The following is a 27,336-nucleotide window of genomic DNA, read 5'->3' on the forward strand; positions in this document are numbered from 1 at the left end:
CAGCTTGAGAACTGTCTTTAATCTTTTGGCATTAAATAATATTGCAGAAACAAGTAAGTGAAAATAGGCATCTGTTTCTTTTTGATGGTTCATGAAACTTTATCTTGCTCTGACTGTATGTCTTTATTCTTACTCAGTTTCAATAGCAACTACCTAAGTTAAAGTTGTATTTGGCAAATATTACCAGTCCTTCAGTTATCAGTAAGAAGCCAAAACCCCAGGGCTGAATGTAAATCTATACCCAGCAGGACTTGACTGTCAAGCATGCACTACCATATCTGCTGCTTTCTGTAGAGTTAAATTATTTGGAACCACATAAAAAAAGCCTTTAAGAATATTTTGCTATGTGTGACTGAAACCTGTAAATTAATTTTCATGATACTGAGGAAACAAAACTAATCTGAGGTGATCAACTGTGCAGGAAATATTTGCCCTAAAAGAAAATTCCCAGTTTGTTTATGCCTATTTGGCCCTGTGAGAGTATTGTGGGATTATGTGTTCTCCTGCCTCACTTTTAAATCTTTTGAATGATTTTAGGTCATCTTCTCTCAGAATCCAGGCAATGCCAAGTGACCTAAAGTCCAAACGTTGTTACTCCTTGTGAAAGTTCAGGAACTAATTAGTTCATCTGACCATGAGTTTGGGAAGAGCATTCTCCTTGGCCACTGTACTGGTGCCTTCAACCTGACCCAAAAGCTTCTCTGATTTTTAGATTTCATGGCCTGTTAACACCAGTGGGCATAACTGAATCACAGCTCTCTGGGCTCTGAATGCTCATGCATAAATTCAGTTTTTGGCCAGTGCTGCTTTGATGATTTCTGCATCAAGTTCTATTTTGTGGTGGAGGCATCCCTGTGTTAGTTAACCCAGAGGGAGCTTGCAAAACAGCCATTGTGAAATGCAGACAGTGTTATAACCAGGTGTTGTTGGCAATAAAGGCCTAATTAGACTCTAGTCCCATCCATGGTGCCAAACCCAAATGGGCTGTCATGCACGCACGCTTGTTGTGTGTCATATTTAATTGAATCCTTGGAAGGAATATAGGATTCTCATCCTGATGACTATAACCCCAATCTCCTTGAGGGTTAAATCCTCAAATGCTGTGGCCAGGAGGAGACTTCAAAGCAGAACTGCTGTCAGCTTTACCTCCTGTGCATGCTCCAGGAGCAGCAGGCCTGCAGTGCCCTGCTGGGATGTTGCTGGGGAGCAACCTCAGCATGGCAGGGAGCATGGGATGTACACCTTGGCAAGTGCTCCCCTCCATCCAGCCAAAGACCAACGTAGTCCCGCAGGATCCTCCCATTCCTGGTAAATATTACCCCTGGGAGCACAATAATGCTGTTCTGAGCAAACAGAAAAGTGTGCATGACACTGTTACACTTCCAACATTCTACACACACCCTCATTTTTCTTCTTGCATTCAAGAATAAAGACCCAGGTCTTGGACTGCTGATTTTCTTCAAGTATCTGAATGAGACTTCTACAAAACAATTGCCCAAAGGAGTTTTTTTATTGCAGAGCAAGGATATGCAGACCCATATTTTAATGCCTAAACAAAACATTTAGAGTGATATGCCTATATATCAATCTGAAGAATAAATAAATAAATTAGGTAGAAATAATCCCAGATTTTGCAAGGGAATTTGAAATGAGGCAAAGGTCTTGAAAAGGCTGCTTTCAGACATGAGGAAGTCCAAGATTGCTGTGACCTGAACTGTTTCTTGAGCATCCTGACCTCAGCAGAGGGAAACATAAGCGGGTTTGATGGTCCTGTCTTCTGGCACAAGTCAAATACATTCATACTGCTTTGGGCAGGGATTTCCTTTGTTGCTGGACATGCTTCAGCCTTGAATAGGTAATCAAGTAATTTTCTAATAATTGCAGCCAGTTAAATTTCACTGAAGTACAGGGGCAGGGCCGTTTGGTGTATTTTTATGAGTTTAAAGAAATGTAGCAAACAAGTCGTATTAGACAGAAGTTCGTTGAAAGGTGAGAGCAAGATACTTTTAATTTTTTTTTCAGACACTCATGCCCCTTACATTAAAAAGCAAATGATTTTGTTTCATGTCTGGTTCTGGTCAGGCATAAGTTTTTGTTAGCCTGGCTAGGCAGTCTGGTAGCATATTGGAGAAGGTTCTTATGTGGAATGGAATTTCAGAAATCAAAACAGTTTTGCTAAAGTCTACAGGGAATTTGAAAGATGACGTTCAAAAAGCTACAGACACACCCCTCTTTTAAAGATGGTTTACCCATTAAGATTCATAAATTGTCCTGGGATTTTAACTAGGAATTTTACCTCTGATTCAAGAGGACAGGATCACATTCCCAGTAATTAGCTCACTAAGCTCATCAGAGGCCATTTTTGTTCCTTTGTTGCATATGACTAGTATGTTCATGTCTAACACAGGTATTTCTGACCATGTGTGCTTTCACTTTTAAAGACACATAAGCTGAAAAAAGTAGAAGAGTGATCTCTGTGCACCTTTTTTTCACTATTTTAGTGGACAACAAAACATGAGCTCCTTTTTCAGTCAGGTGTTTACTTCTCCTTAACATATCTATCAAGTTTTTTGCATGAAAACTGAGTTAACAGTAGCATTTACTGTACAACACTACTGTGTTCAGTGCAATTGAGGATCCTGTAGTCTCCATTAACTTTGCAATATCAGGAAGTTTACTAAAATATCAGGAAGAGCTCAAACCGTTCTGTTAGTTGAGTTTTCCTGGACATTGGGGTGGAGGGGGCAATAAAATTTTAGAAATGTACCTAACATCAGAACCTCTTTTTATAACTGGAGAAAATGAAGTATAGAAAGATTGACTAACCATTTGATCTTTCAAACTAAAGTCCATCCTTAACTTGTGAAAAAACAATCAAGGTGATACAGACCTACAAAGTCATCTGGGGAAGATAAAGTGTGAATGGTTGTTTTCCTCTCTTCAACTTTTGCAGAATTCAAGGACTTCAGGCAGCTAACAGGCAAGCAGCAAAAAAGAAGCAAATTACTATGATTTTCATGTAGAGACTCAAATTTTTGTATGGTGGAAACTGAGGTCCCAGAATGGTGGGGAGGTCAAATGTATAAATTAATCTGTGGAGAGCAGCAACCAGACTCTTCAATGTAAGAATGTTCAAGTGAGCTCCAGCAGTGCCTCATTTGAAGTCTGGGGGGGATGTATGAGAAGGGAGGATCACTTGGTACATGCCCTGTTTACTCTTGTGTGCTCTTCTCATCACCCTTGGATAGCCACTGCTGGAGATCAGGTCTTAAAAGCACGTTCAGTCAGATCCAGTACAGCAATTCCCTTGTTATCTCTAGGTAAGCAATGCTTAGACACAGATTTATTTTAATGCATCTTTATCTCAAAAGCACTGTCAGGCAATTTCTAAGTAATTTGAATAATTCCTTTTCACCTCCCTAGTAAGCGATGCCAGGGAGCATTTGCTGTTCAGCATTTGTAAAAATGCTGATCTATAATAAGATAGTAATCTGTTCCTTGGCTGCCTGGAAAGAAAAAAAATGCCATAAATCCATAGCTGTCTCATGAGGGCTACAAGGATCAAATGCTTTTTGTTTCTCTCTTACATCCACAATAGCTTCCTTCACAAACTAGCTGCAGTAAGCAGTGGCACAGCAAATGAATTCCAAATCACTCCAGGCTTTGTTTGACCTAGAAGTCAATATACGACAGGGACACAACTGCATTATAGCTTCCTTCCCACAACACAGCATTGTTTGGAAGCTGCCCAAAGACTATTACACCACGGACTACATTCTTAGCCTAGTGGGTATCAGTAGTCCAGAAAATTGGTTCCCTCATTTGTTAGTTAGAGAACTTCCCACTTTTACCCAGTCCCCAAAGTTCTGCTGTCTATGTAGTACCATCAGACTCATTAACCACTGAAATAGCCTTATAAACAGACAAATTTTATGTCAGAGAATAAAAAGGTTCTCAATGGGAACTTTATAACATTTTTAATGACTGTTGATGAAACAGCAGATGCTGCTTTAAATATTTGCTTATTTAATGTCCTCTTCCTCCTTTCTCCCCTTCCACCCAAACTTGTCCTCAAATTTAAAATATTTAGTCTTGTTATCTTTCAAGTAGTAAGAAAAAAAGGAGTACATGGTCACTAGAAATAGGCATCTACCATGAATGTGCATGTTAGTGGCAGGTTACATGTTGTGATTAATACTCTATCAGTGAAAACCATTGTTCGTACTGGCAAGAGCATTACAACCTCTTCCTGTTCTCTAAAATAGGAACATGGTCACAAATTCCAGGGTACAAATTGCATTTTCAAGGTTAAGCACAAGCTTCACTCTTTCAGAGCTTAAGACTTGAAGACATAATATTGAAACCTAGCTATCAGTGAAGACAATTTGGGATAATTAATGAAAATTTAATAGTGCAATTAATCTGGCTACTACACAGATTAAGTATCATAGTCCTGATATAAACCTTTCTTTATTTAATGTTGAACATCCTTTGACCCTGTTCCAAAGCCCACTGAGGACAGCAGACATCTTCCCAGTTGCTTCAATAGGCTTCCAACCAGGCTGTTTGGTGTTACCTATTTATAAATTATGTTTATTGAACTTTCTTGCATTTTTACAGGACCTGAACAGCTGGTAATTAACCACATAGATGTATAATGGAGAACATTTACCTAAAGAGTGGTATGCCACTGGTGTGGCTTGGGGCAGAAAGCCCATGCTTGGCTCTGACAGCTTCCCTGGGGCAAAGTGCCAGCCTCACTTGAGCAGGTCCAAATCCCTGTGAAAGGAGGGAGGAGGGAGGCCCTGCCCTGCTAGAACAGGCTGTCAAACTGCTCAGGAAATGGCTTTCAGCCCTGGCCCCATTTATTGAGGGTTTCTATGAAGATGTTCAACTTTAATATCCAGCCCGGAGAATGGTCCTAAGAGAGTGGGCGGGGGGCTCACTGGCTTCCTTTGCTTTCCAGTGCTGCTCCTTGGACCCCACCCTGTGCAAAATATAGCCTGGAAAAGGAAAGTGGGCTCATAATATCCCAGTCTCCTTGCTTCAGGCTTCCTTGCCTTTCCCCAGCATCCTTGTGAGGGATCATAACAATCAGTTGTGCCCTGGGCACAGGGACTTGCAATACTGTGTGGAAGAGGTCTGGGCTGACTGTGGTCTCTGGAATATTCCAGCTAGGCACAGGGAGCATGGGCTGCTCTGCTCCCAGGAACACTCTGGCAGCTCAGGCAAGGACAGTCACAGGGCCTGTGTCTGGGCAAAGGTGCAGTGTGGGGTATCCCTGTGTGAAGGGCTTCCAGGTGACCAGTGGAGAAGATGCAGCGATTTAGAGGGGCTCCTTATGCTCTGAAATGTGAAATTGTTCCACAACACTCAAGATGGGAGACGAGAGGTACTTTTTACAAACTGAAATATCACTTAATAAAACTTCAGAAATTATGGGGGTTTCCTAACAAAGATATGGCATCTTTGGTGATTACAGTAATTCTTGCTTTGCTGCTCAAAAGTGACGTGAGCCTATACAAGTACACTGCAAGTACAAGTACAAGTATACAAGTATCAGATTTGGACAGTTGTTTTTACTTCCTGTGACTAGTCTTTATGGAAGATTATAAAAGTATATAATAAATAGAGATCAGTGTCTGTCCATGAAGATTTATTAACCCAATTTGAAAAAAGAAAAGAAAAAAAAAAAAAAAAAAAAAAAAAAAAAAAAAGGTGGGGGGGGCATTTAATAGCCAACAAGGCTCTCTAATTTTAAAAGAAGGTGTCCTGCCTACCAGTGAGTTGGCAACTGTGGTAAAGTTGTCACTGTTTGGTTGTTTTGTCTGGAGACTTCAACTCTGAAGAGGAATTGTACTGAAAGGAAGATTGTATGCATGAATTCAGATTTCTTAGTACTGCATAAGTCAAGTATGTTGCCTTTTGGAAGAGGTAATGTCTGAGAGAGACTGAAAATATTCCTCTTGAAAGTTATTGCTTGGCCTCAGGCCAGTGTCTCCTGCAGGAAAGGAGGTGCTCCAACCACCTTCCTTCCATTGCCATTTTGGTGTCACAATTTTGGGGATATTTCTTATCATTTTTTCTGATCAAAGTCTCATGTCTTGACACAGGCAGACCAAGAAATCAGCTTTCCAAAGTCTGTCTGGTGAGACCTGGCTCTAGAGCACTCATCCCAACTGCAACCACAGAGTCTGTGCTGTGCCTGTAGCTTCCTACCTGTGCTGGTACATTTAATAGCAGATCACAGTGTGTTCTTAGAGCTCAAAGTTCTCACTGCCCCAGACCACTTCCTTCTTACTCTTCTTTTCAACATTTAAAAACTCTCCTTGGATAACTGATATTTTCCTCTCCTAATATGGCCTAGATGACTCAAGGCACAGAAAGCAAGCTTTAGGCTTTGCACTTCTGGCCTGTCAGCTGGAATCCAGCACAAGATGACATGTTCTCATCAGCAGCTCTCAGAAGGAGAACTGAGGGCCATTTTCTATTTCCCATATGACTTACTACAGTGCCAGCTCTTGCATGATCTGCTATGTCTTTGCAGGGGTGGTAACAGGGATTAGGTGTCTCATTAGGCATATGCATCCTAATAATAAGCCAGGGATGATTTATGCTTAGAGCAAATATATATGGGGAAATTTGTCCCACTCTGCACTACTTAGGTCAGGCTGTCACACAGATAACTAATAATAGCAGTGCCATGTAGTCAGTGCAAGTGATGACTCAGAAGGAGTTTTTTTAGCTGAAAAACGTTCCTCAGAGGTGTCACCGAGGATGATAGATGCATGAGGAACATAACACTAGAATCTGGCCTTTTCATTTTTCTTTTAATTATTTGTCAACTTACACATTTCTTCATGCTCGTCTACTACACATTTGTTTTTAGCAGTAAGTTCAGTGCCCTATTGCCCTTGAAAATCATTTAACATAAAAAGATATAGAAGAAGAAAATAAAACTATGCATCATAGGCTACTCATGTACTTTGAAACTTTCAGGAATATATGAGCAAAATCCTCCTCCTTCCTTTTCCATCAAACTACCTGTTTCACATAACAGGTTTTTTGTTTGCCCCTGTTGCAACTGGCAGGGTCAAAATGAACAATACATCTTGAGACAGCAAATATTTTTGCTGTCATCAAGCAAATGTTTTTGATGTCATTGTTCATGTAGGGTCTTGAAGTATCTGCCTGTCTGGCTACAGGTAGTAACTGTGGGATGCTGAACTATAAACTTGCTCTGAATATGGAGATTTCTCCCATTTCTGAGCACCATGCTGAGTTTTCTGTGTGGTAATATTATTAATGTTGGAAAGCATTAATTCTTAATGAATATAAGTTTCTCTAATCAGCCACCAATCCAAATTCAATAGAAATACGCTGTAATGCATTTTATTGGCTTCAAAAACTTTCTGAGTTATGTTTGGTTAACTGCATCTTCCCCAAGACAGCTTTAAAATAAAAGAATAAGTACAATCAAGAGAGTCCCTGGCTTAGGGTGCATGTGACTTTTTAACATAGACCTTAATCCTGGGCACTGAAGCACTCACATGATTATTTAATACATATTTAAAATACCAAGAAAAGTACATGACTCTGTAATCACTGATTTACTATTTTCCTCTCTTGAAAAAAACCCAGCACTTTATACATGCAGCTGCTTTGTCTGATCTTCTGGGACATTGTTTGCTGCTGGATAGGAAATGAATTTTATAATCTGGGATTTATTCTCTGCCAAAATGTTGGTTTGGTTGTTGTTGTGGGTGGTTTTTTTGTTTGTTTGTTTTGTTTTGTTTTGTTTTGTTTTGTTTTTTCTGATTTAATCCAATACCTATCCTTTCAGTGTAATTTTAACTGGACAGGGCAAATCTGTTGAAAGCTTCCCTAGACAACCAGCTATAAAATAATGAATATATGAAGACATCATGTTGAACATGCTGGTTTGCATTAGCATATAAATCACGTTGAGGTTTTTAATATGCTTTGTGACATTGCTTCTGTTCACAGACCCGAGCAGTGGAGATGAAGGGAGGTGCCAATGGTTTCCCTATAAATGAAAGGGCAGTGACACCACACACCCAGAAAGTGCTGCAGACAGCCTTGCTAGCTGCAAATGCCATCTTCCCGGGCACCTGGGGAAAGGGAATTACACATAAAATGTAAACACAAGAGTTGCCTTGCAAAACAGACTGAAATCCTATGCTGACAGATAAGGTTAATGTAGCCTCCCAAGACTGTTTTTAGGGTCGGTGTGTCTGTGTAATTTCTCACTTGGGTCTGACCTGAGGAGGTCTTTTTCCTAGGCAGGTCTAAAAAGGAACAATGATATAGGCACTGCCATTGGTACAGTCAACTTTGCAAATTCTTGTCTTTTCATGGCAAACTACATCAGAGGTGTTCAGTGTCATCTCCCCAGGAGAGTCTGGCAACAAGTATGTTCAGAAAACACGTAGGCTGACCTTGTTCATGGTTTTTTAAATGCTCTTTGACACCCAAAAGCTATTGTTGATTTTTTATTATTTAATCTAATTCTTTCATTTCCTTTCCCAAACTGCTGTGTTTCAGTGAGACTTTATGAATCTCTATCACATATTGAAGGACCTTTCAAATACACACTCAATGAACACTGTTTCAAAATGCACAAGCACACACAGTAAACAGAAATAGAGAAACAAAGAAAGGAGAATTCCTGGACTTGTCATACTGGCAGGCATAGTTGATCTTTCAATACACACTGTGGATTCATAAGCCTGGGAAAGACTTGGTAAGAAATAATAGACAAAATATTAAATGTCAGGCTTCTTTTTATAATAGAGCTTTCAGTACAATAAGACTCATACAGCCCATCAATGCTGTCATGTAACACTCTATTTATATGTATGTAAAAGTAGAGTTTGTCTAGCTTTTGTGTTTATGGAGTCAATCAACTTTCTTTTCACATATGTTTTAAACTTTATTTAAACATGTTTATTACTTTGCTACTCTGTTCCTAAAACTGCCTCCTCCAGAGTAGTATTAATAGCTCAGAGCCTCAGTTTCATAAAAAAACTCCAAAACAGCCAGTGAAAAACAACAACAAGATAACCAGTCATCTCTTAGCAGGGAAAATGTGGTTGCTGGCAATGTAAGGACCAGATCTAATGAAAGAGCTGTGAAGTACTGTGAGTTTGGACAGTTTTTTAGGGTTCTGTATGTTTGGGGCCGATGACAATGAAATAATGAGGGCTAGTTAAGTATTTCTGTGAGCTGGGATTTCTGTGCAATGGTATGCAACACATGTTAGATCTGCACTTCTAGAAATCTTCCTTCCCCTAAGGTGGCATCAGGTCTGTTGTTAACCTCCTCTGCCTCTGTACTACATAAAAGGCAGCTGGCCGTGTTAAAACATCCGTCTGGAGAACAATATTGCAGTTTCCTCCAACAACATGTTGTCTCAGAAGTCTTTTAAAACAGTTTATAAAATTTCCAATAGACACAGCAAAACAGTAAGACGATAACTTCAGAAAATCATCAAAAGCAAACAAGGAAATGAAGCTTTCTAAAAAAATGTTGGGCATGAATGAAGACTGTCTATTCACTTTTTTGTGTAGAGGATGAAAACATATTGTAGTTGGATAAGGTGGAGCTATGCTGGGAATCTGTCAAGTTACCATTAGAGTTGCCTGCTTTTAGTAATAGCAGCTCCATGTCCACCAACTGGATGTGTCCTACACATTGTCTTCTTTGTTTTCTACAAGTGACAGCAAATATTTGTCCCAGATTTTTACCTTCATGATCTCCTAAATACAATTCGATGTTGTCTGTCTATTGATAATATTGTACGTAGTAGCTTAACAAGGCCAAGTGCAAGGTTCTGCACCTGAGTCAGGGTGGCTCTGGATGAACAGATTGAGAGCCCTGCTGAGAAGGACTGTGGGGTGCTGATGGGTGAGAGGCTGGACATGACCCAGCAAATGGACTTTTACAACTGTTTTTTTTTTATTTTCATCAAAGCATTTTTACCTTTTCAGTTACAAGTAGTATAGGTTTCTTTCATTCTTTCAATGAACTTTATCTTCAAGGTGCCCTAATCTGGAGTTTGTGACGTCTCCATTTTAATTCAAAGCTACTTTCTTCCAGGACAATTTGATAATAGGGAATAATCTTATTCACTCTATTCTCTCCAAAGTTCACAGGACTTCATTGTATATTTATGTGTATAAGCTACTATATAAGAAATTCCACACTCTCAAAAAGGCCTACACAAAAATGTAGCCAAATCTATTTACACAGGAACTCATCCCAGCTGTTGGATCATATTTCTAACTACTTGAGAGCTCTATGAGAAAATTCACAAAAAGATACAACATAAACCACCAAGTCCTATCCAAGTGGATTCCCTGAAATCCTTAGCACAAGAAGCCCAAACTTGTCATCATCAGAATCTGTGAGAGGGAAACCTGAGACAAGGAATGACCTGCCACCGATAAGGCAGTGCACAAGTGAGGAAAAGGGCTTGGGTACATTACCTGGACAGAGGAGAGACTGGCATGAGAATCCAAAGTTGGAAAGTGTAAAACCAGTGCGGAACAAAAGCAGGATCTTTGGAAGAATTCTTTTCTACTTTTTCCTGTTCACTTAGAGTCCTTTTAAGTGACTGATTAATGATTTTTCCCCGTGAGTGTTTTCAATCTAAACAGTACTGCTTTCTAATAAATGTGACCATATTTTTTGTTATTATTTTTCTTTTTCTGATTAGAGAACACTCACAGGATGAAAACAGTATGGTGTATTTCAGAATTTTTATTCAGAAACTTTATCGTTGAACAAAAAATAGTGTTCTTATTAAGCATTTATAAATAGCTTTTATTTCCTGCTTACAAACATTGCATGGAGTTACTCTTCAACCATTCACCCATCTTGGGTTTCATGCCTAATGTAGAAATAAATAATACATGTGTTGGATTTTATATGCTGGAGCCTTCCGTTGCCTGAGGGCTGTATTTCCTGCTATTGTTTGCCACAGGTGACTGAGTACACTCAGTTACCATGCTGAAGACCAGTGTTGTCTGAGGTGCCTTCTGGCCCAGTACCTACAGAGCACATTCTTTTGTTTGGATTAATAGTGGAAAAATAGAAAATACTCTTTTCTTTTCATTGAAAGGGTTTTCTGCCTTCTCTTTGAAATCAATGTCAGCTTTTTTATGTGATCAAGAGCTAATTCCCTAAGTGTCTTGAGAGACAGATTGTCATGCTGATTGAAGTGGAAAAGAAAAGCAGTGAGCTTCCAGTGTGTTCAAACAACAAACAAGTCAGTGCAAGGTGCTGTGCTTATGGGTTCTCTACATAATGACATAAAAAAACAATGTTCCCCTCTGCATCTTGACACTCTGCCCTTTTCACCTGTCTGCCACAGCTACCATTCACCTGTGGTGATCAAATTGTCATGTTCTAGTTTCCACCTCTATGAATATGACTCAGTTGTGCCTGGTGAGTCTGGTTGTGAAAATGGCACAGTAAAAAGTGGTTTGCCTTGCTGTGGATCAGCAAAGTTGGATCAGATCTGCTCAAGAAGATGACAGAACAGCAAATGTTGTGGTGATGATGGGGGAGAGGACATTCTGTCTGCCAAATCTAGTCTGCCTTTTTTTCAAAATGAGCATCACTTCCCAGATGCTGTCATAAGTAGCTACCAGTGGTTGCTTGTTATATTTTTGGATATTCACCCACTTAGATGTTGTAGTTTGGTTGTGCCACCAGGAGAGTGAACCCCACTGTTGGACAAACCCCAAGAGAAATAAATTCTGAAAAAATGAAAGGAATCAGTTTTGCAAGGACAACTGGGCAGCCTCATCTTTGTGAATATTCTCCCGCCCATGGAAATTGCTTGTATGCACTTCATAATCTCTCTCAGTTATAACCAGTGATTCCAAAAGGAGAGACTTTTTCTCCATTACTATTTAGGTGCTACACAGCAGTAAATCTGCCTTCTCAGAGACAGGTATGATACTCTGGTTCCTTGTACCATCAATTCCTTGGGACAGAAGCTGTCCTCTCTGTCAGTACAGTTTAGTGCGAAGAGTGCTCCTCCTGGTTTCATTGTATTGTTGCAGTTGGATTACAAATGTCCTTCACGTTAGGCAGAAGATCTGATAACAAATTGCTCTGCTTTCATATTGCTAGCAACAAGATAACTCATCAGATAATACATCCTTTAGAGGAATGTTTGTTTAAATTGTCAGCCTGTACTTTTTGTCTTATTATTGTAGGGGCTAGTCACATCCAAGAGAGAAAATAGGCATATATTTAGAGAAAAACATGACGCATTTTGATAGAAAGAAGTATCTTTTCTATAGAAATTGTAGGTGAAGTTCCCAAAAGGACAAAGGATGAAGAACTGTTTTATAGTCTATGGATGGATATCAAATGGACAAGAAAAAGAAAATCCAATGTTATTTTCAATTAACTGTTGTTAATAAGAATTAACAAAATACATTGGTGAGCTTTTTACTTTCCCACAAACTCTTACTAAGCTCACTTTTCTGTGAGTCCATGGGGTTTTTATAAGACCAAAGACCAGACAGGTGTCATAGAAAAGCCTCAGAAAGAAAGACTAAAGATGTGTAGGAGTATAGTCCTGCTAAGCTTTCAGGGTTACCTCTTCCTCATCAATCATTGCATGGGATTCAATCACACTAATTACTGCATTTTAAGCTCATGGATTTCCTCGACTATGTAAGGGAAACTAATGGATTGCTTGGGTTAACTAAGGAGAGCAGGTTTATTCTCTCTTTCTACCACACATTTAGACTCTAAAAAAGTTACTTCAAGGTTTCTGTCTTTTGGCCATGTCCTTTCTTTGTTACAGTTTGAGAGACTGGGTTTGTAAACAGCAGGAGTACATCAACTCTGTGTGTGTGTTTGTTTGTGTGTTATGAGAAGGATGTGTGTGGAAAGCCATGTGAATTGCAAAGGGTAGTGTCATCGTTTACAAGTTATTTCCTTTAACGAGTACTTCTATTCAAATCCAGATGGTGCTTGGAGAATTTTCTTCTATTGAAAAAAGACTTCCCTTCCTCTTGGCTGTGGTACATCCTTGCACCACACCTGGGAGTGACGCTGGTCACATTTCCATTGCCTGGCTTTGGATCTGAATGTTCCACCATGTGATCACAATGTGGATGCTCAACTCAAGTCCCTGGGGTGATGTTCCCCTTTTCTCTGGGACATAAACATCTTGCTGTCGTTGAACTCTAACATCATTTCCATGTTTCACCCTTTCCCCGTCTGCTGAAAGTTCTTTCCACAGACTTACCAAGAGAAGAGAAACTCGTTGCAAAGACTGCTCTTGAGAGTCCTGAGTAATTTCCTGATGAAAGGTCTGAAATGAAACATGAGAATCTTGTTTCTTTTTTTGTTGCTACTTTGTGAGTAGAAAAACTGCAGTATTTTTAGAAACAAATGAGGAACAAAGTTTTAAAGTTAGTTTTGCTTCCAGTATTTTGAGTGTTTCTCACTGTCAGAACAGACAATTGGGGATACAATCATCACAAAGTCACTCTAGGATATTTGGATTAATGAGAGTCTCCTGGGAGCCCAAACTAGGTTATGACAATACAACAGCATATTTCATCTAGTCAAGAAGGACTTTCTAGTTCCCCAAATTCCCCCACACTTTCCTAACACTACAATTAAAAACAAAATTAAGCTACTTCTGAGTTAGGATGGGAAATCACTTGGAAAGCAGCCATCAGTGCTGCCAAACCACTTAGCCCAAGGAGCAGGACAGGCTGTCAAATCCTTTGACAGAGCAGGAAGTGAGGCAGCAGCAAGCAAGGCAGCACAGGCATGCTGAGGCAAAAAACAGCACCACGTTTAACCACGTATGTCTGAATATGATCAGGACCATGCCTTCACAGCTGAGTGGAAGGCAACAGGACATCTTTGCTCATCTCAGTAGATGATCTTCAGTCATGTTAACAGAATTGATCCTGTTTAGAGAACATGGATTGAATTACTCAGATGGATATTGTGGTGTGTCACTGGCACAGAGTCAGACATGTGTGAGTGTTTTCATTGCATCACCAGCACACCACCCTCCAGCTGTATGATCCTTGGGGTTCTGACACCAAAAAGAGCTCATCCACAGACCTGTCAGCCAAAATAGTGGTGAGAGCTACCAAAACTTCAGCTCAGTGAGCTGTTACATCAAATATTGGACAATAACATAAATCCTTTATCAGGCAGTGAAAAAAAATGCATGTTTCTAAGCTGTTATTCATCTCCAAAAGATATTTAAAATACGTCAGATAAAGTATTACCTGAAGGTGCTTTTCATTCTCCAGGAACTGTAGTAGGGATGTATCTCAAATGTTAATGTCCGTGGTGGGTTAGAGGAAAATGTCTACGCTGCATTGAGGAGATCAGAGGCCAAGATTCAAGAGAAGAGGAGTGTTAAAATCAGCAATTCGCTTAGATCTAGATCAAGTAGTGTACATGTTAAAACTCGATATGAAACCAGGGCTTGACTGAGGAATGGTAACCTACAGGAAGACATGGTTGAGTCACAGGAGGCAGAAGAGGGATATCTGCCTGGGTTTACCAAATTCAGTGGCCCCACAAAGGTGAAGCTGATGCAGATCTCTGCCTCAGGCACAGTCAGCAGTAAGACTGGCCAAAAGATGCACATGGCCACACACATGCTACACTTACACCTATATGCATGGCCAGCACAGGCTGAAACATTTAGCACTCACACAAACAAGGACAGGTTCTGTTCTGCTTCCCTCCCTGATGACCAGGATGAAGCTCCATAATGGGATATTAGGTTAAACCTGTCATATAAGCAGGTATGGAAAATATGGAGTTAGAAGAAGAGGCAGAGAACAGCTGGTGCAAGCTGTGTGTGTGGTAAAAACAGATTTGGGGACAATGTCTGTGAGCAGTGCGGACTGCCAGGAGGAATAAACTTGATCTAAAGGCAAAAAAGGAGGAAATATGTTTTTTAATCCCCATGTGTTCATGGCCACACATCTAAATGCTGTGTAGAGGATTTACTTTGTTTGGTGGTTTGTTTTTCTTCTGGCAAAATGGATTCTAAGACGGTGTTTCCACCAGGGCAGAATGCTGCAAGCTGCTGGGGGATCCCTGCCGAATCCCTCCCTCGCTAGCTTTCCTGGATAGGAATGGATGTAGTCAGGCAGCAAGAACTGCACTTGCACCCTGAGTGTGGGCACATCCCAGACCTTTGTCCATAAGAGGTGAAGTACTTCAGGTGCACAGGGCAGGATCTCATATGGAGAAAGTGTTGGTTTGGCCAGGAAGTGATTTTTCAGGAAGTTATAGCTTGAAAAACCAATTAGAAGCTGATTGTGACCTCTACCTGGAGCAGGAAACTCAGGAGTGTCGTTTGCCCTTTGAGTATTCTACTCTTTTGTCGTAGTTCTTGTTCAAATTGTGTCTTCTTCATGTGTTTCCCTGTGAGAATATGTACTTGTGAAGCCAAGGAGAGGTGCACTGACTGAATGATGGCTGTCACAGCAAGAACTGCAGAGGTGAGTTAGCCTCTGCTGCATTGACTCCATGGCAGTTTCAGAGGTGGAGAACAGGAGCTTGGTCCTGTATCCCTGAATGTGACTAAACCACGTGTATGAATAGGTAGTTCTATATGTGTGTAGATCCTAGGAAAGATGTGCAACCACCTACCTTGGTGAAATTCCAAGGAACTTGTTGTGTCAGTCCAAGCCTTCTGTGCCTTAGACTGGTCTCACTTCCCTGAATTCCTTCTCCCTAGTAATTTCACATTTCCATTAAAAAAAATGTTTAGTAGGCCTCATTGCTGCTCTCTGAATTGTCTCCACTGAACCATTCATTTTGCATGGCATTGCCCAGAACTGAGAATGCATCCTAGGAGCTTTAGTAGTGACAAGTAGAGCATGTGGCTGACTGCACTTGCTGGTTATCCCCTGGACTGTCCATTCCAATAGGATGTTTGCGGTTTTTGGCAAGGACACATTCACCACTAACTTTCAGTCTGTGATCTGCTGTAAAGTCACCGTGTTTGCTCTAGTTCTTGCTCATTCTCCATCTGGTATTTGTGCTTGTGTACTTGTATTTGTGCTGATTTTTTGTACTTGTATTGCCCAGTGTATTTTTCTCCTCTTAAATGTCCCTCTGGCTTTTCAAACTATCACCTGGGTTTATTGAGATCATTTGAACCCTGCCCTCTGGTATGCTTGCATTTTCTCTCAGCTCTGTACACTCCACAAATAGTTACATCGTTATTACTGAGAAGATGGAACAGAACTGGACCAGCACAAATCCATGAGATACGTCCTTCCACTTTGAACCATTGGCTAGTGAAGTATGGTTTTGGCATCAGTTCATACCCTCTCTGTAGCAGCAGCTTTATCTGGTCTAATTTATAGCATGTTTATAGACACAGGATCATAGAATAGTTTGGTTTTGAAGGGACCCTGAAGATCATCTAGTTCCAAGCCCCCTGCCATGGGCATGGTCACCTTTTACTAGACCAGGTTACCCAAAGCCCCATCCAACAGGGCCTTGAACATTTCCACGGATGGGGCATCCACAACTTCTCTGGGCTACCTGTTCCAGTGACTCATCACTTTCACAGTAAAGAATTTCTTCCTTATGTTCAATCTAAGCCAGTCTGCTTTTATTTTTAAGGCCACATCCGCTTATCCTGTCACTACATGCCCTTGCAAAAAGATCCTCTCCAATTTTCTTGTAGGCCTTCTTGTAAGCCAATGTCTTCAGTCATATTGTTAAAACCTTTCAGAAGTCAGCAGAGGTGACTACTACTGTTTTTCTTCCTTCCACAAGACTTGTCACCCTGTGAGAGGAAAATGAGATAGGAAAATTTGAAATGCCTTATCCAAATAGGCCCCCATGATTTAAAAAAATGTTCTTTCTTGACACTACTTTTCCAAAGTCGGTAACTTAGACCATAGTGATTGCTTCTGTATTTCACAACATGCTCTCTGCCCAACTGGAGACAGAGCCAGGATAAACTGTTATGATGCTTCTTGATTACACCAAAATCCCCACAAAAAGGAAGCAGCAGGGAGAGTCTTAATCTTGGTTCCTGTGCTCCTGGCCAGAGGGCTCAGTTCCTATCTGGAAAGCACAGACATTTATGCACCTAACCTTTCATAATCTCACTGCTCTATCTCTTGTTAAATTAAATTAAAACATTTGTGTTGTCTGAGTAGTTAGGGGCCTTAAATATTATGTCTTACAGTCTCAAATTGCTTTGTAGTCTTTTCTTTTCCTACTGTTCATATGGAGAGGAGGTTTGTGAAGGGATTACAATGCATTTACCCATACAGATTCGTAGGAGTCAGTGGGCTATAAAACTCTGAATGTAATATGGTACTAGGTACAAGAAAGTGGCACAACACCACAGAAAGCTGTGAACCTCTGCTAAGAAATTATACGAGAAGACTGAGGGCCCCACCTTCACTGTCTTGCAGATTTTTTCACATCAAATGTGCAGAACTTCCAAGTAAATCTTATATATTAGATATATTTTAGATTTTTTAGCTTGGGAAATTCGTTCTAGGATCTGAGATAAATGAGACCACTGTTGGCACGTGTAAGTATTGCACAGTAGCTAGACACATTACATATCTCTCCTTTCCTGTAATTATGTCTACAGATTTCCAAAGCAACCCTATGTTCTGTCAAACTTGACACAGGCATGTCCCACGGCTCAAATCTATGAGCTTAAAAGACAAGATGAATCCTTGCAGTGTTTTTGACCCCACTGCTGACACAGGTGCCTCTTGTAGGAAGTCTTATCCTACAGATCAGTATGCGTCACAAGAGAGTGTGACAGGGAATGTGTTTAGTTTCAATTAAATAGAAGACCCTTTCTTCCTCCTCATCTTCTCACAAATAGTATGATTGATAGCAGTGATCACATTATAGCAAATATAAAAAACATTTTAAAATATTTTTATTAATTCCTCACTGAGAAACTGGAAACAAATCCATCTGTAATTCATTCACGCCACCCTTCCTAATCCCTGAATGATTGCATTTCTTCTAATTTTATTTTTAATTTTTTTCATAACATCTGAGGAAAGTATATTTAAATATTGATTTGTTTCTTGAAAGGTAAACAAAGCACACTTTCCTTTAAAAATAGTGTATGAATGATGTCTAACACAGCTTTCTCTCTCTGTAGTGTCTCAGGCACAGTATTATTCCCAATGTTGTTGTGCCTTTTAGTCCAAATAACATTTTCTTGTGTTTCTCATCTGCAGCAGATGGCCAATAGCCAACCACAACATTTTTCATTGAAATGGTGAGGATATGCTCTAATTACCTCCCTAACAAAGACCTTGATTACATCTAAATTCCAGGATTTCTGAAGGCAATTTTTTAATGGTGTCAGCCTATTTGTTTCTGACTGATTACCCCTTCAGTGCTAACCTTTCATTCCTTTGTATCCCAGAAAGCAACAGAACGTCTTTAATACAAAATGAAAATTAGGCAAGGTAGCAATGTCTTTAAAGGCACTGTTGAGCAATTTATAAACAGCACAGTGCTTATTGACGTAATAAGTTGCTTCTCAGAAAAAATGTGGTAAGTGGTGAGGACTTTCTATCAAGCACAATTGCTTTAGTAACACAGCCCAATCCCCCTCCCCAAATCTTTGCTGTTTCTAGAACTGCCCAGCCTCATGCTCGCTGTTCAGTCAAACCGTTCCAGCGGGTGACAAGGTTTCTGTATAAAACAATGGAAAATCTATACATTGGGCACCTGGATGTGTGTGAATTCACTTTACAGGAATACATTTGCTCCCAAAATGGACTTCGAGTAGATGGACAAGGGAAGGTGAAAGCTGTAGGAGAGTCTATATTCTCTGCTCCATTGCATATGGAAAAAATGGGATGCAGGATCCAATATTCCGGGTATAGCTGTACATCTCCAGGAGATGTTTTCTATCACAAATTGCCAAATTTTGCTCAGTCCAAGGAAACAGCTTTGGTACATGGAGTACAGATGCAGCTTTCATTTGATTTCAGTGCTCCCCGAGGGAGCACAGGGACTGAGAGGGGCTCTTGCCATCACAGCTTGCTTCTCCTTTCCCAGCAGATGTCAGAGAGGGCAGAGGCAGGGAATTCTGCCAGACCTGCAGCAACTGGAGGATGAATTTCCCATGCAGACAATTTCTACCACCTCTGGAGATGCAGACAAAACAGAGGTGTGGCAGAGCCTTTAAAAACTTACAGAAAGTGACCAATGGCAAAAGAATCTGAATGTGGTAGTCTAAAGTCTTACTACTGTTCTGGTATCCCAGCCAGGACTTCATTGCCTGGGGTGGGTGCTAGATCAAGCTGATTGCTTGAAATAATGCTATTTATACACCAACATCAGACTGCCAATATTTCTAGGCTAAGTCAATACACAGGCCAGGAAAATAGCAAATGGACTTGTTTGTCAATGTGAAAGTACAGTTCAAGACACAGATATTGTACCCCGGCCTAGATGTTGCTTCCAGAAGTAGCTGGCCTGTATAAAAAGTTTAAGAAAGAAGAAAACAAATTTACAGTAAGACATGAAGAAGACCTTGAGACTAAAAAATTCATATTCCCCCTAAATTCTCCTGGAGACCCTAAAACTGCTTTACAGACAGCAGTAGCCCAAAGAACTCCATTCCTATGCTGACTTGGACCACCTGCCCTATTGTTTTTGCCTTCAACACTATCAGTGCTCCTGCACTTATCCTGTTTTGGAAAGTCTCCAACTCTCATGACAATTTTAAGGGACCTTTGTATAGAGTGAAAGTGCCAAATACTAGGCTCCAAAACAGCATATCTGTATTTAGTTAGGAACTTAATACCCCAAAGCCATCATTATTTTAATTTCAAATCTCTGGGGAAAAAAAAAATGCAGCTAAACTTTTCTTTAGAAGAGGGAGAGATGTCACAGAAATGGAGACGACAGTAAATAAATAAATGAAGAGTAAGTGAGAAGTCCTTTGTTTTTATTCTGTTACTGTTTCCAGATCCAGAAAAACTATAGTTTGTAGTGAAGTAAATGTTTATTTCCATTGCCTAAGGAAATAAAAAGCTGGAAACGAATATTCTATTGGAGAGGAGATTTTGCATTTAACTTAAGAAGAATTTACAGGTTGCATCAGGAAAAGTCAAGGAAATACAGAGCTTGTTTGCAGCAGCATCTTCTCCCTTGCCTGTGGCTCAGGGGTGGGAGGTGAGCTTAAAAGGCTCTGGACAAGTTCCAGCTCCCAAGAGCCAGGCTGGGGTGAGCAGCTCCAGCAGCCTCACTGGGACTCTGTTATACTACAAGGGAAGGGAGTGAAGAAACTGCAGAGCAAAAATCCAGATTCACAAGTCCATTTCAGGCAGATTTCAAGCTGTAAGAAATGTCTCTTTGGCTCTCTGTTAAAAGACTAGGAGAATACTCTGGAAGGCCATGTATAATTAGAGTTCACACTGTATGACTGTTCTTATGGGATCCTGGTAGAACATCTTCACTCAAAATACATGATTACATTCTGTTTGCAAAGATGATACAAGAGGCACCATTCTGCCTCCATTCCTTGTTACAATCACTGAGGACTTGGAATCTCAGAAACTCTGACACTCATAGAGGTGAGTTTTAATAGTAAAGATGAGGCATTTGTCCCTTCATCTAGGTTAGAGACCAGGATAAATTTTTCCCTAATACTGCTGTCCATAAATCTCACAGCTTTCTCTCACTACTCATATTTTTCTAGCATTCATCCTGTTTTCTTTCTGGCAGCTGCCTGCAGTTAGACTGCATCTACATAAAAATGTATCCAAAGCTGGGACCAGATTCTGGCTTTTCCAGTGGTGGGTAGAGAAGAAAGGCGACCTTCATATCTTTCATTTGCATATGATATCCATCTCTTCACTCTCTGCTTGGTTAAACCAGTTTAGATTCTGACGTTCAGAATCTGTCTTAGCCTTGAGAATTTGTATTCTTGCCTGTAAAACCAGTAGGCTAAGGTTCATATCAGCTCTGCTGTTCGTAATGAGCCAAAGTAAACACGTGAGCCTCTCACAGTAGCTTTAACCCCGCACAGGAGGCGGGAGCTCTTTGTGATGGTATGGAAGCAATGACACAGGATGAAATTACATAGATAATATGAATGTGGCAGCAATACTGAACACTGGCCAATGGAGACAAATATTAATAACCTGTCACAGTGCTTTTTGGTTAAATAGATTTCCAGAAGTTTAGGTTTGCCTTCTCTGTTTTTTTGCTTAGATAAAAGCAGAGTTAGTGCAGCGGAAGGAATGAACACTTTACCTACTCAGTTAGGCTTGACAGCAAACTCTACGCAATGCAACCTCTGAGTGCTTAATATTAAGCATACACTTAAATACCATGCTGGAAGTAGGCTTGATTGCTGAGCACTTTTAAAATTAAGCCCTGTAGCCTTAAGACTTCTAGAGTTCATTCACACCTACTCCACACTTTGTTTCACAGGTTTATCTGGTCTTTTGGCAGACAAATATGGAATATATTCCAATTTTTTTTCCCCTCTAGTATCTGTTTTCTTCCAATTAAATGCTAGTATATAAATCCTGGTACTAAAACAAGTATAAGCTTTTTGGGATGAGTATGAAACAATGATGTGCCAATACTATAAGGCTACAATGATATATTATATTGAAAGTCAAAAATTCTGGTGGTAAAGATAATTTTCCCTATAGGAGCTATTCAGCAATAAAATCTTTTGCAGGAAAACAATATTGAGTCCATAAAATCATATTTTTTTGCACATACCAAAGAAGCAGTGTAAGCCCTCTCTCAGATAGGGATGACTTATCTTTTACCATTTTACTCAGAAATAGTCTGACCTTTTGTACAGACACTATCAGCACAAAAGACAGCACTAGTCAAGAAAGTACATGTAAATCATTCATGCGGAGCCAAACACTATTTTCTGTGTTGAGAAGTTTTTATTGGATAAATATTTTTATACACCACAATATTTTGGATTAGTTACACTATGGCTCTGAAATATCAAATTATAGTGCAGTCATTTCCCCAATAAAAGGAAATAAAATAAAGAAGCACAGAGCATGAGGCTTTGGTCACTGAACTAAGCCGAAGTTTTAGAGCCAGTTCCAGTTCGGTGCAGAGAGGGAACTTCTTCACACTCTTTCATAAACTCTAGTGCAGACAATCCCTTTCATGGCATATTCCTAAGGTATAAAGGAAAATATTAATATAAAAACTTTGCTGACAGAAGTTGTGTGTAGTGCAGTAACCTCTGAAGTCAATGAAAATCCAGATGCCACATTTTACATCTATACATACTTGCAGAACTTTTAGAGCAAACAGCAAAGCTATTTTTATATTGCAAATAGAGATGTTTCTATTTTTACAGCTTTAAACTTCATTAAGTGGCATTTAAGGACAAAAATATTTCAAAATTAGGCTCATCTTCCACAAACAAATTTACTTTCCTTGGTATTATTGCTGGCTTGTCAGAAATATTAGCCCCACCTAGTCTTTATATCGTGGCCCACCAACAATTTCACACTTTCAAAGTAGTAAGGAATTTTTAGTATAGAAGCAGAAGTAGCCTGGGTATGTCAAAGGTCAGGCTTCTGGCCTAAAAAACTTTGCTCTTCTGAGTCGCAAAATATTTCTCTTGACCCTCTCACCCCAGTGGCCTTCAGTGGTTGCTGATGACTCACAGCCACAGGATGCATGCGACAAAGGCAACAGGATGTTAAAAAATACTTCCTTGGTCTGCAGAAGATGAGGAGTCCTCCACGACCTTGAATGAGGCAAGGGGCAGATAGCAGGATGCTGAGAGAAGAGGCACCTTACCTCTCTGCTTTATGAAGAGGGTTTAATTATTAGAAAATCTTACACAGAAATGGAGCCATGAAGAGATGCAAAAACAAATCAACCTTCCTACATAAAGGGTGGTTTTAAGAGAGCTGGAGTGGACTGTTTACAGGGATGTGTAGTGGTGGGACAAAGGGCAATGGCTTTAAACCAAGAAAGGGGAGGTTTTGGTTAGATATTAGGAAGAAATTCTTTACTGTGATGGTAGTGAGGCACTGAACAGATAGCCCAGAGACGTTGTGGATGCTCCATCCCTGGAAATGTTCAAGGCCAGACTGGATGGGGCATTGGTTAACCTGGTCTAGTGGAAGGTGTCCTTGCTCATGACAGTGGGTTGGAACTAGATGATCTCTAAGGTTCTTTTCAACCCAAACCATTCTATGATTCTATGTATAAGAACTTATAACAAAAGATAGTCAGAACAAGCTAACACATAAAATTGTAATCCTGTTGACTTCAAACAAGTTGCCAAAATTAGTTTGACTCCAATATCTAAAAACTTTAATGAACAAAGTGAAATCTTAATTTTAATAGAGACCCTTACAACCAGAATCCCTAAAATGTTTTATCTCCAAGATAGGGAAAAGGAAAGATAGGGAAAGGAAATAATTGTTTGAGGAACAGCAAACAATTGTAAACTGCTTGTAAACTTTTGTTTCCTTTTCACAGGTTTCTGTTATTTTTAAACCTTACTCCTTTTAAGAACAATAATGGTGAGAGCAGTAAGTATGCTGTCAATTTATGGCAGCTCTATCAATATAGTTGCTTTAAAGACAAGTTGCTGTATGCAATAATATTTATTTCCATCCAGCTGTTTTCTAAGCTTGGTTCCCTTTTTCTCACCTTTAATTTGTCTCATTATTCAAAGAGTGAGCCAAAATTAAAAATTCTAAAAATTCTGTTTGTATAGAAAAGTACTGAAGGCTGTATCCTTCTGACCTTTAGCAGTGTACGAGGTGTGTGAACTTACCACCACCATCTTCCCATCAACAAGTCTTCTTTTTATCATGGTCTCTTTGCCATTCCACTTCTGCACTTGCACCAATGACCCTTTCTCCAAGGTTATAACACTCTGCAAATTCCAAGAGAAGACTTTCAAACTGCAGGCTGAGCTTTGCAGATTAGAGTAGCCATTCAGTTTACATTCAGCAAGATATGCGCTCTGGAATAATGACATGCTCAGTAATATTATATTCAGCACCATGGTGTTTATTCTTTCAGTGTTTTATTTTAATAGTTTTGAAAACTCAAGGTGCGCTAAGGGAGTAGGTAAAATTTCCCCTAGGAGAAATCTTCTAGGAGATGTTCAGACCACTAAGAGATCATCAGCCCTCTTGCTTACCTTGACTTTCCGGTCATCTGCTGTTGTTTCATCAAACTGCTGGCCCAGTTTGAAAGAGATGGTTGTATTTTTGAACGTGCTTTCTGTTCTGATGGTCACTATGTCCCCTTTCATACTGATGATCACATCAGGCCTTGCCAGGCCACCTAGTTTCCGGGTAGCTAAGCCCACTCCTAGAAATCAGAAACAAAACAATCATTACATTCTAGAAGCAAGAAACTCAGTATCTTTTAATGATTCTTCAGTGGAAGAATAAGGAAGACTTTGTTCTTGAATACTTCAATGCCTGATTGAAATGAAACACTAATTCTTTAAATGAGACACCACTGAGAGGTGGGAATGGGAATCTCAGCATTCAGGGGCTGAGACAGCCTCATCTGATAAGAGTGCACCTTCAGCAGGAAGCAAAGATATACACAATTATAGAGCTGTGCACATTTAGCTAAGAGGAAATATGGTTGCTTACAAATCTGCATTAATTCAATATAGATAGATTAAGTAGAAAAATTCAGAAAAAGGATCTGGTTCTCACAAAAATTTATAAAAATACTTTTAAAAAAAATCCTTGAAAAATCTGAGAATTTGTACCTTTGTTAATAGTTGCAAGAAAGAAACTGGACACTGAATTGCCAATATGCTGATATTTGTTTGTTAAAACATACTGAAGACTGGGTAACTCCTAAGTTGTTATTAACATCCCTTAAGGATCCTTGCATCTAAACCTTGGTGAAAAGTACAAGTATGAAATATAAAAAATGTTGAGGTGTAAGGGCTGCAAGCTGCAAAGAGCTTCCAGGAAAATCCCATACCAAAAGCCTTTTGTATTGCCTGGTCCTTTCCAATCCAGTTCATTGTCTACAGGCTGTGAGGCTTGGGGCAAGTAGGAATGAAGCCACTGGCAATGTATCGCTGCTCCATAAAAGCAGAAAAGAGATAGTTGCAGTTAGTGCCTTTGTTAATGCTATGCCATGCTCTGATGAAAAGATCTGTAAAAAAGGGTATAAACTTATCTGCAAAGTATAAAACTACTTGCAGGAATTATTCCATATTAAGCGATTACATTCAGGTGTTCAGAAAAATAACTGCAGCTGGACTTTCCTCCCACATTCACCCTGGCTAATTAATTAACTACAATTCTTTTGTTATTCAGTCTAACATTTCAAATAGAGGGAATCAGTGAATCATTTATATAGCAAAAGCAATACACCGGCTGACTGTGCACTTGGCATACAAGAATGAAGCCAGCATTAAAATGAAAAACAATGTTTAATTTGTTACATTCCTGGCATTCTTCAGAAACAGATAGATTCATTCATAGTACTTAGATGTCTGAAACTACAGTGTCATGAGACATCAGCTCCATTATATATTGTAAATTATCATAAGTCACAAGTTTAGTAGTGGAATCAAGAGGAAACATAAAAAAATCTGTATCTCCATAGATTACTCTAGTGACAGAAAAACATATTAGAGCAGTTCATATCAGTTAGATGGAAGTAAATTTACAATAGTAATTCATCACCTACCTTTTTCAATTTAGATGCTAAAGAAAAGAAATTAAATTATGTTAGAAGAGTTAGAAAAGTAATTAAGTGGGTTTGTTTTTGGGGTTTTTGGCCAGAAATAAGGCACCATCCATGAGCAGAACCTTCCCAAATGAAACTTAAACAAACTAAAAAAACAAAACAAAACAAAACAAAACAAACCCACAATATTTCTCACCTAATTCTTTCATATAGTCATCAAAATTTTCACTGGAGATGAGTTTCCAGGTTCCTACAAATCGGTTACACATCGCACAGGCTTTGTGAGGCGCTGGTCCTGCAGAGAGAGGCAGTGGCCACAACAGCTCTTGGTGGCAGTCGGAGAGACTGTGTGCCCAACTGAGATGTAGTGGTCTCCCTTTAAAGAGGTCCAGTCCCTGTGGAAGTCGGGGTTGGCCAATAGGGGAGGCAGTACCAGGGTGAACAATGTGCACCTTGTCCAAGGCAGCCGTGCCAGTACCAAGGCTCTGGGTGACGCTGCCTTGGCTTCCTCCACTGAATGTGCCAGGAATTGGGGATGGGCCGCTACCACTGCACCCTCTGAGCAGTTAGGGCTCACGGCAGTGGGGTGTCAGCAACACAGGGACAAGTACAGGAGCACTGCCTCCCTACAAAACCCAGCTCCCAATGTCCTCCCAGTGTGTCCGCTATTTCGGGACACACAGAGGACAGCAGGCAGCAGCAGGTCAATTAAGGAAAACTTCTCTTTATTTTTTGATTCCATCAACTTATATACATTTTGTACAAAAGCCAAAGATTGGCTAAAAAGGTTAACACCTCATGAACTTCGTTGGTCGCCATTACCATCAATCAAGTTCATCCTCCCAGAGGAGAACTATGTAAACACATTTATAAATTCTAAAAATACATATAGTTTACATGAAGCCGCATGAGAATCATGCTGTGAAGATTCAAAGACTCAAAACCAAGAAAATTCAGGGTGACGCTCCCAGTGCTCTTCTCCTGCTACCACCATAGAGAACATAAGTCTATAACAACCATCTCATCCAACTCCCTGACCAATCCAGGGCTGACCAAAAGTTGCAGCATATTGTCAAGCCGTTGTCCAAATGCCTCTTAAATACTGACAAGCCTGGGGCTTTGACCACCTCTCTAGGAAGCCTGTTTCAGTGTATGATCACTCTCTCACTAAATAAGTGCTTCCTAATGACAAATCTGAATGCCCCTTGCCACAGCTTTGAACCATTCCACACATCCCATCCCTGGATACCAGGCAGAAGAGATCAGTACCTTCCCCTCCACTTCCTCTCCTCAGGAAGCTGTAGAGTGTTACCACTATTGTCACCTTTGTGGTAGTCAGATAAATCAAAGTATGAAGGAACTGTCAAGAAGATGATGTATGAAGTGGTTCGTTGGTTTTTTTTCACCTTTGTGATCCATCCTGGAAAGGGTCTGTATTTTTTATCATTTAAAGGCAGAACTGAATTATTCTGTTCTGTTTTCTCCCTTTGCACCAGAGAAATAATCCAAGCTGTGGATTCTTCCCTGCACATATCCCAGATAGGATCACAAAAAGAAGAATCAGACAATATTAGCTGGTTCCTTTTTACAACTGGACATATTCAG

The 27,336-nt window shown here is 39.9% G+C and overlaps 1 protein-coding gene across 1 annotated transcript; it reads right to left on the reverse strand.

Moving 5' to 3' along the window:
• Nucleotides 1-21,973: 21,973 nt before the first annotated feature.
• LOC310915571 (myelin P2 protein-like) lies at nt 21,974-26,067 on the reverse strand. The gene is made up of 4 exons (XM_083872545.1): nt 25,928-26,067; nt 24,206-24,378; nt 23,834-23,935; nt 21,974-22,208 (listed from the first exon to the last, which is right to left on the reverse strand). The coding sequence occupies exons 1-4, from the start codon at nt 25,998-26,000 to the stop codon at nt 22,158-22,160; spliced, it is 399 nt and encodes a 132-aa protein (XP_083728671.1). The 5' UTR covers nt 26,001-26,067; the 3' UTR covers nt 21,974-22,157.
• Between the last annotated feature and the right edge of the window lie 1,269 nt (nt 26,068-27,336).

Source organism: Zosterops lateralis (genome assembly GCF_965231275.1).
Source record: "Zosterops lateralis genome assembly, chromosome: 1".
Taxonomy (NCBI): Eukaryota; Metazoa; Chordata; class Aves; order Passeriformes; family Zosteropidae; genus Zosterops; species Zosterops lateralis.

What these genes read in the sequence shown, in the direction of transcription:
- LOC310915571 (XM_083872545.1), bottom strand. Translation starts at nt 26,000, where the DNA reads ATGTGTAACCGATTTGTAGGAACCTGGAAACTCATCTCCAGTGAAAAT. An exon ending in TGACTATATGAAAGAATTAG is followed by an intron (nt 24,379 to 25,927) that starts GTGAGAAATATT and finishes TCTGATTTCTAG; the next exon opens with GAGTGGGCTTAGCTACCCGG. An exon ending in TTGATGGGAAGATGGTGGTG is followed by an intron (nt 22,209 to 23,833) that starts GTAAGTTCACAC and finishes TTTATACCTTAG; the next exon opens with GAATATGCCATGAAAGGGAT.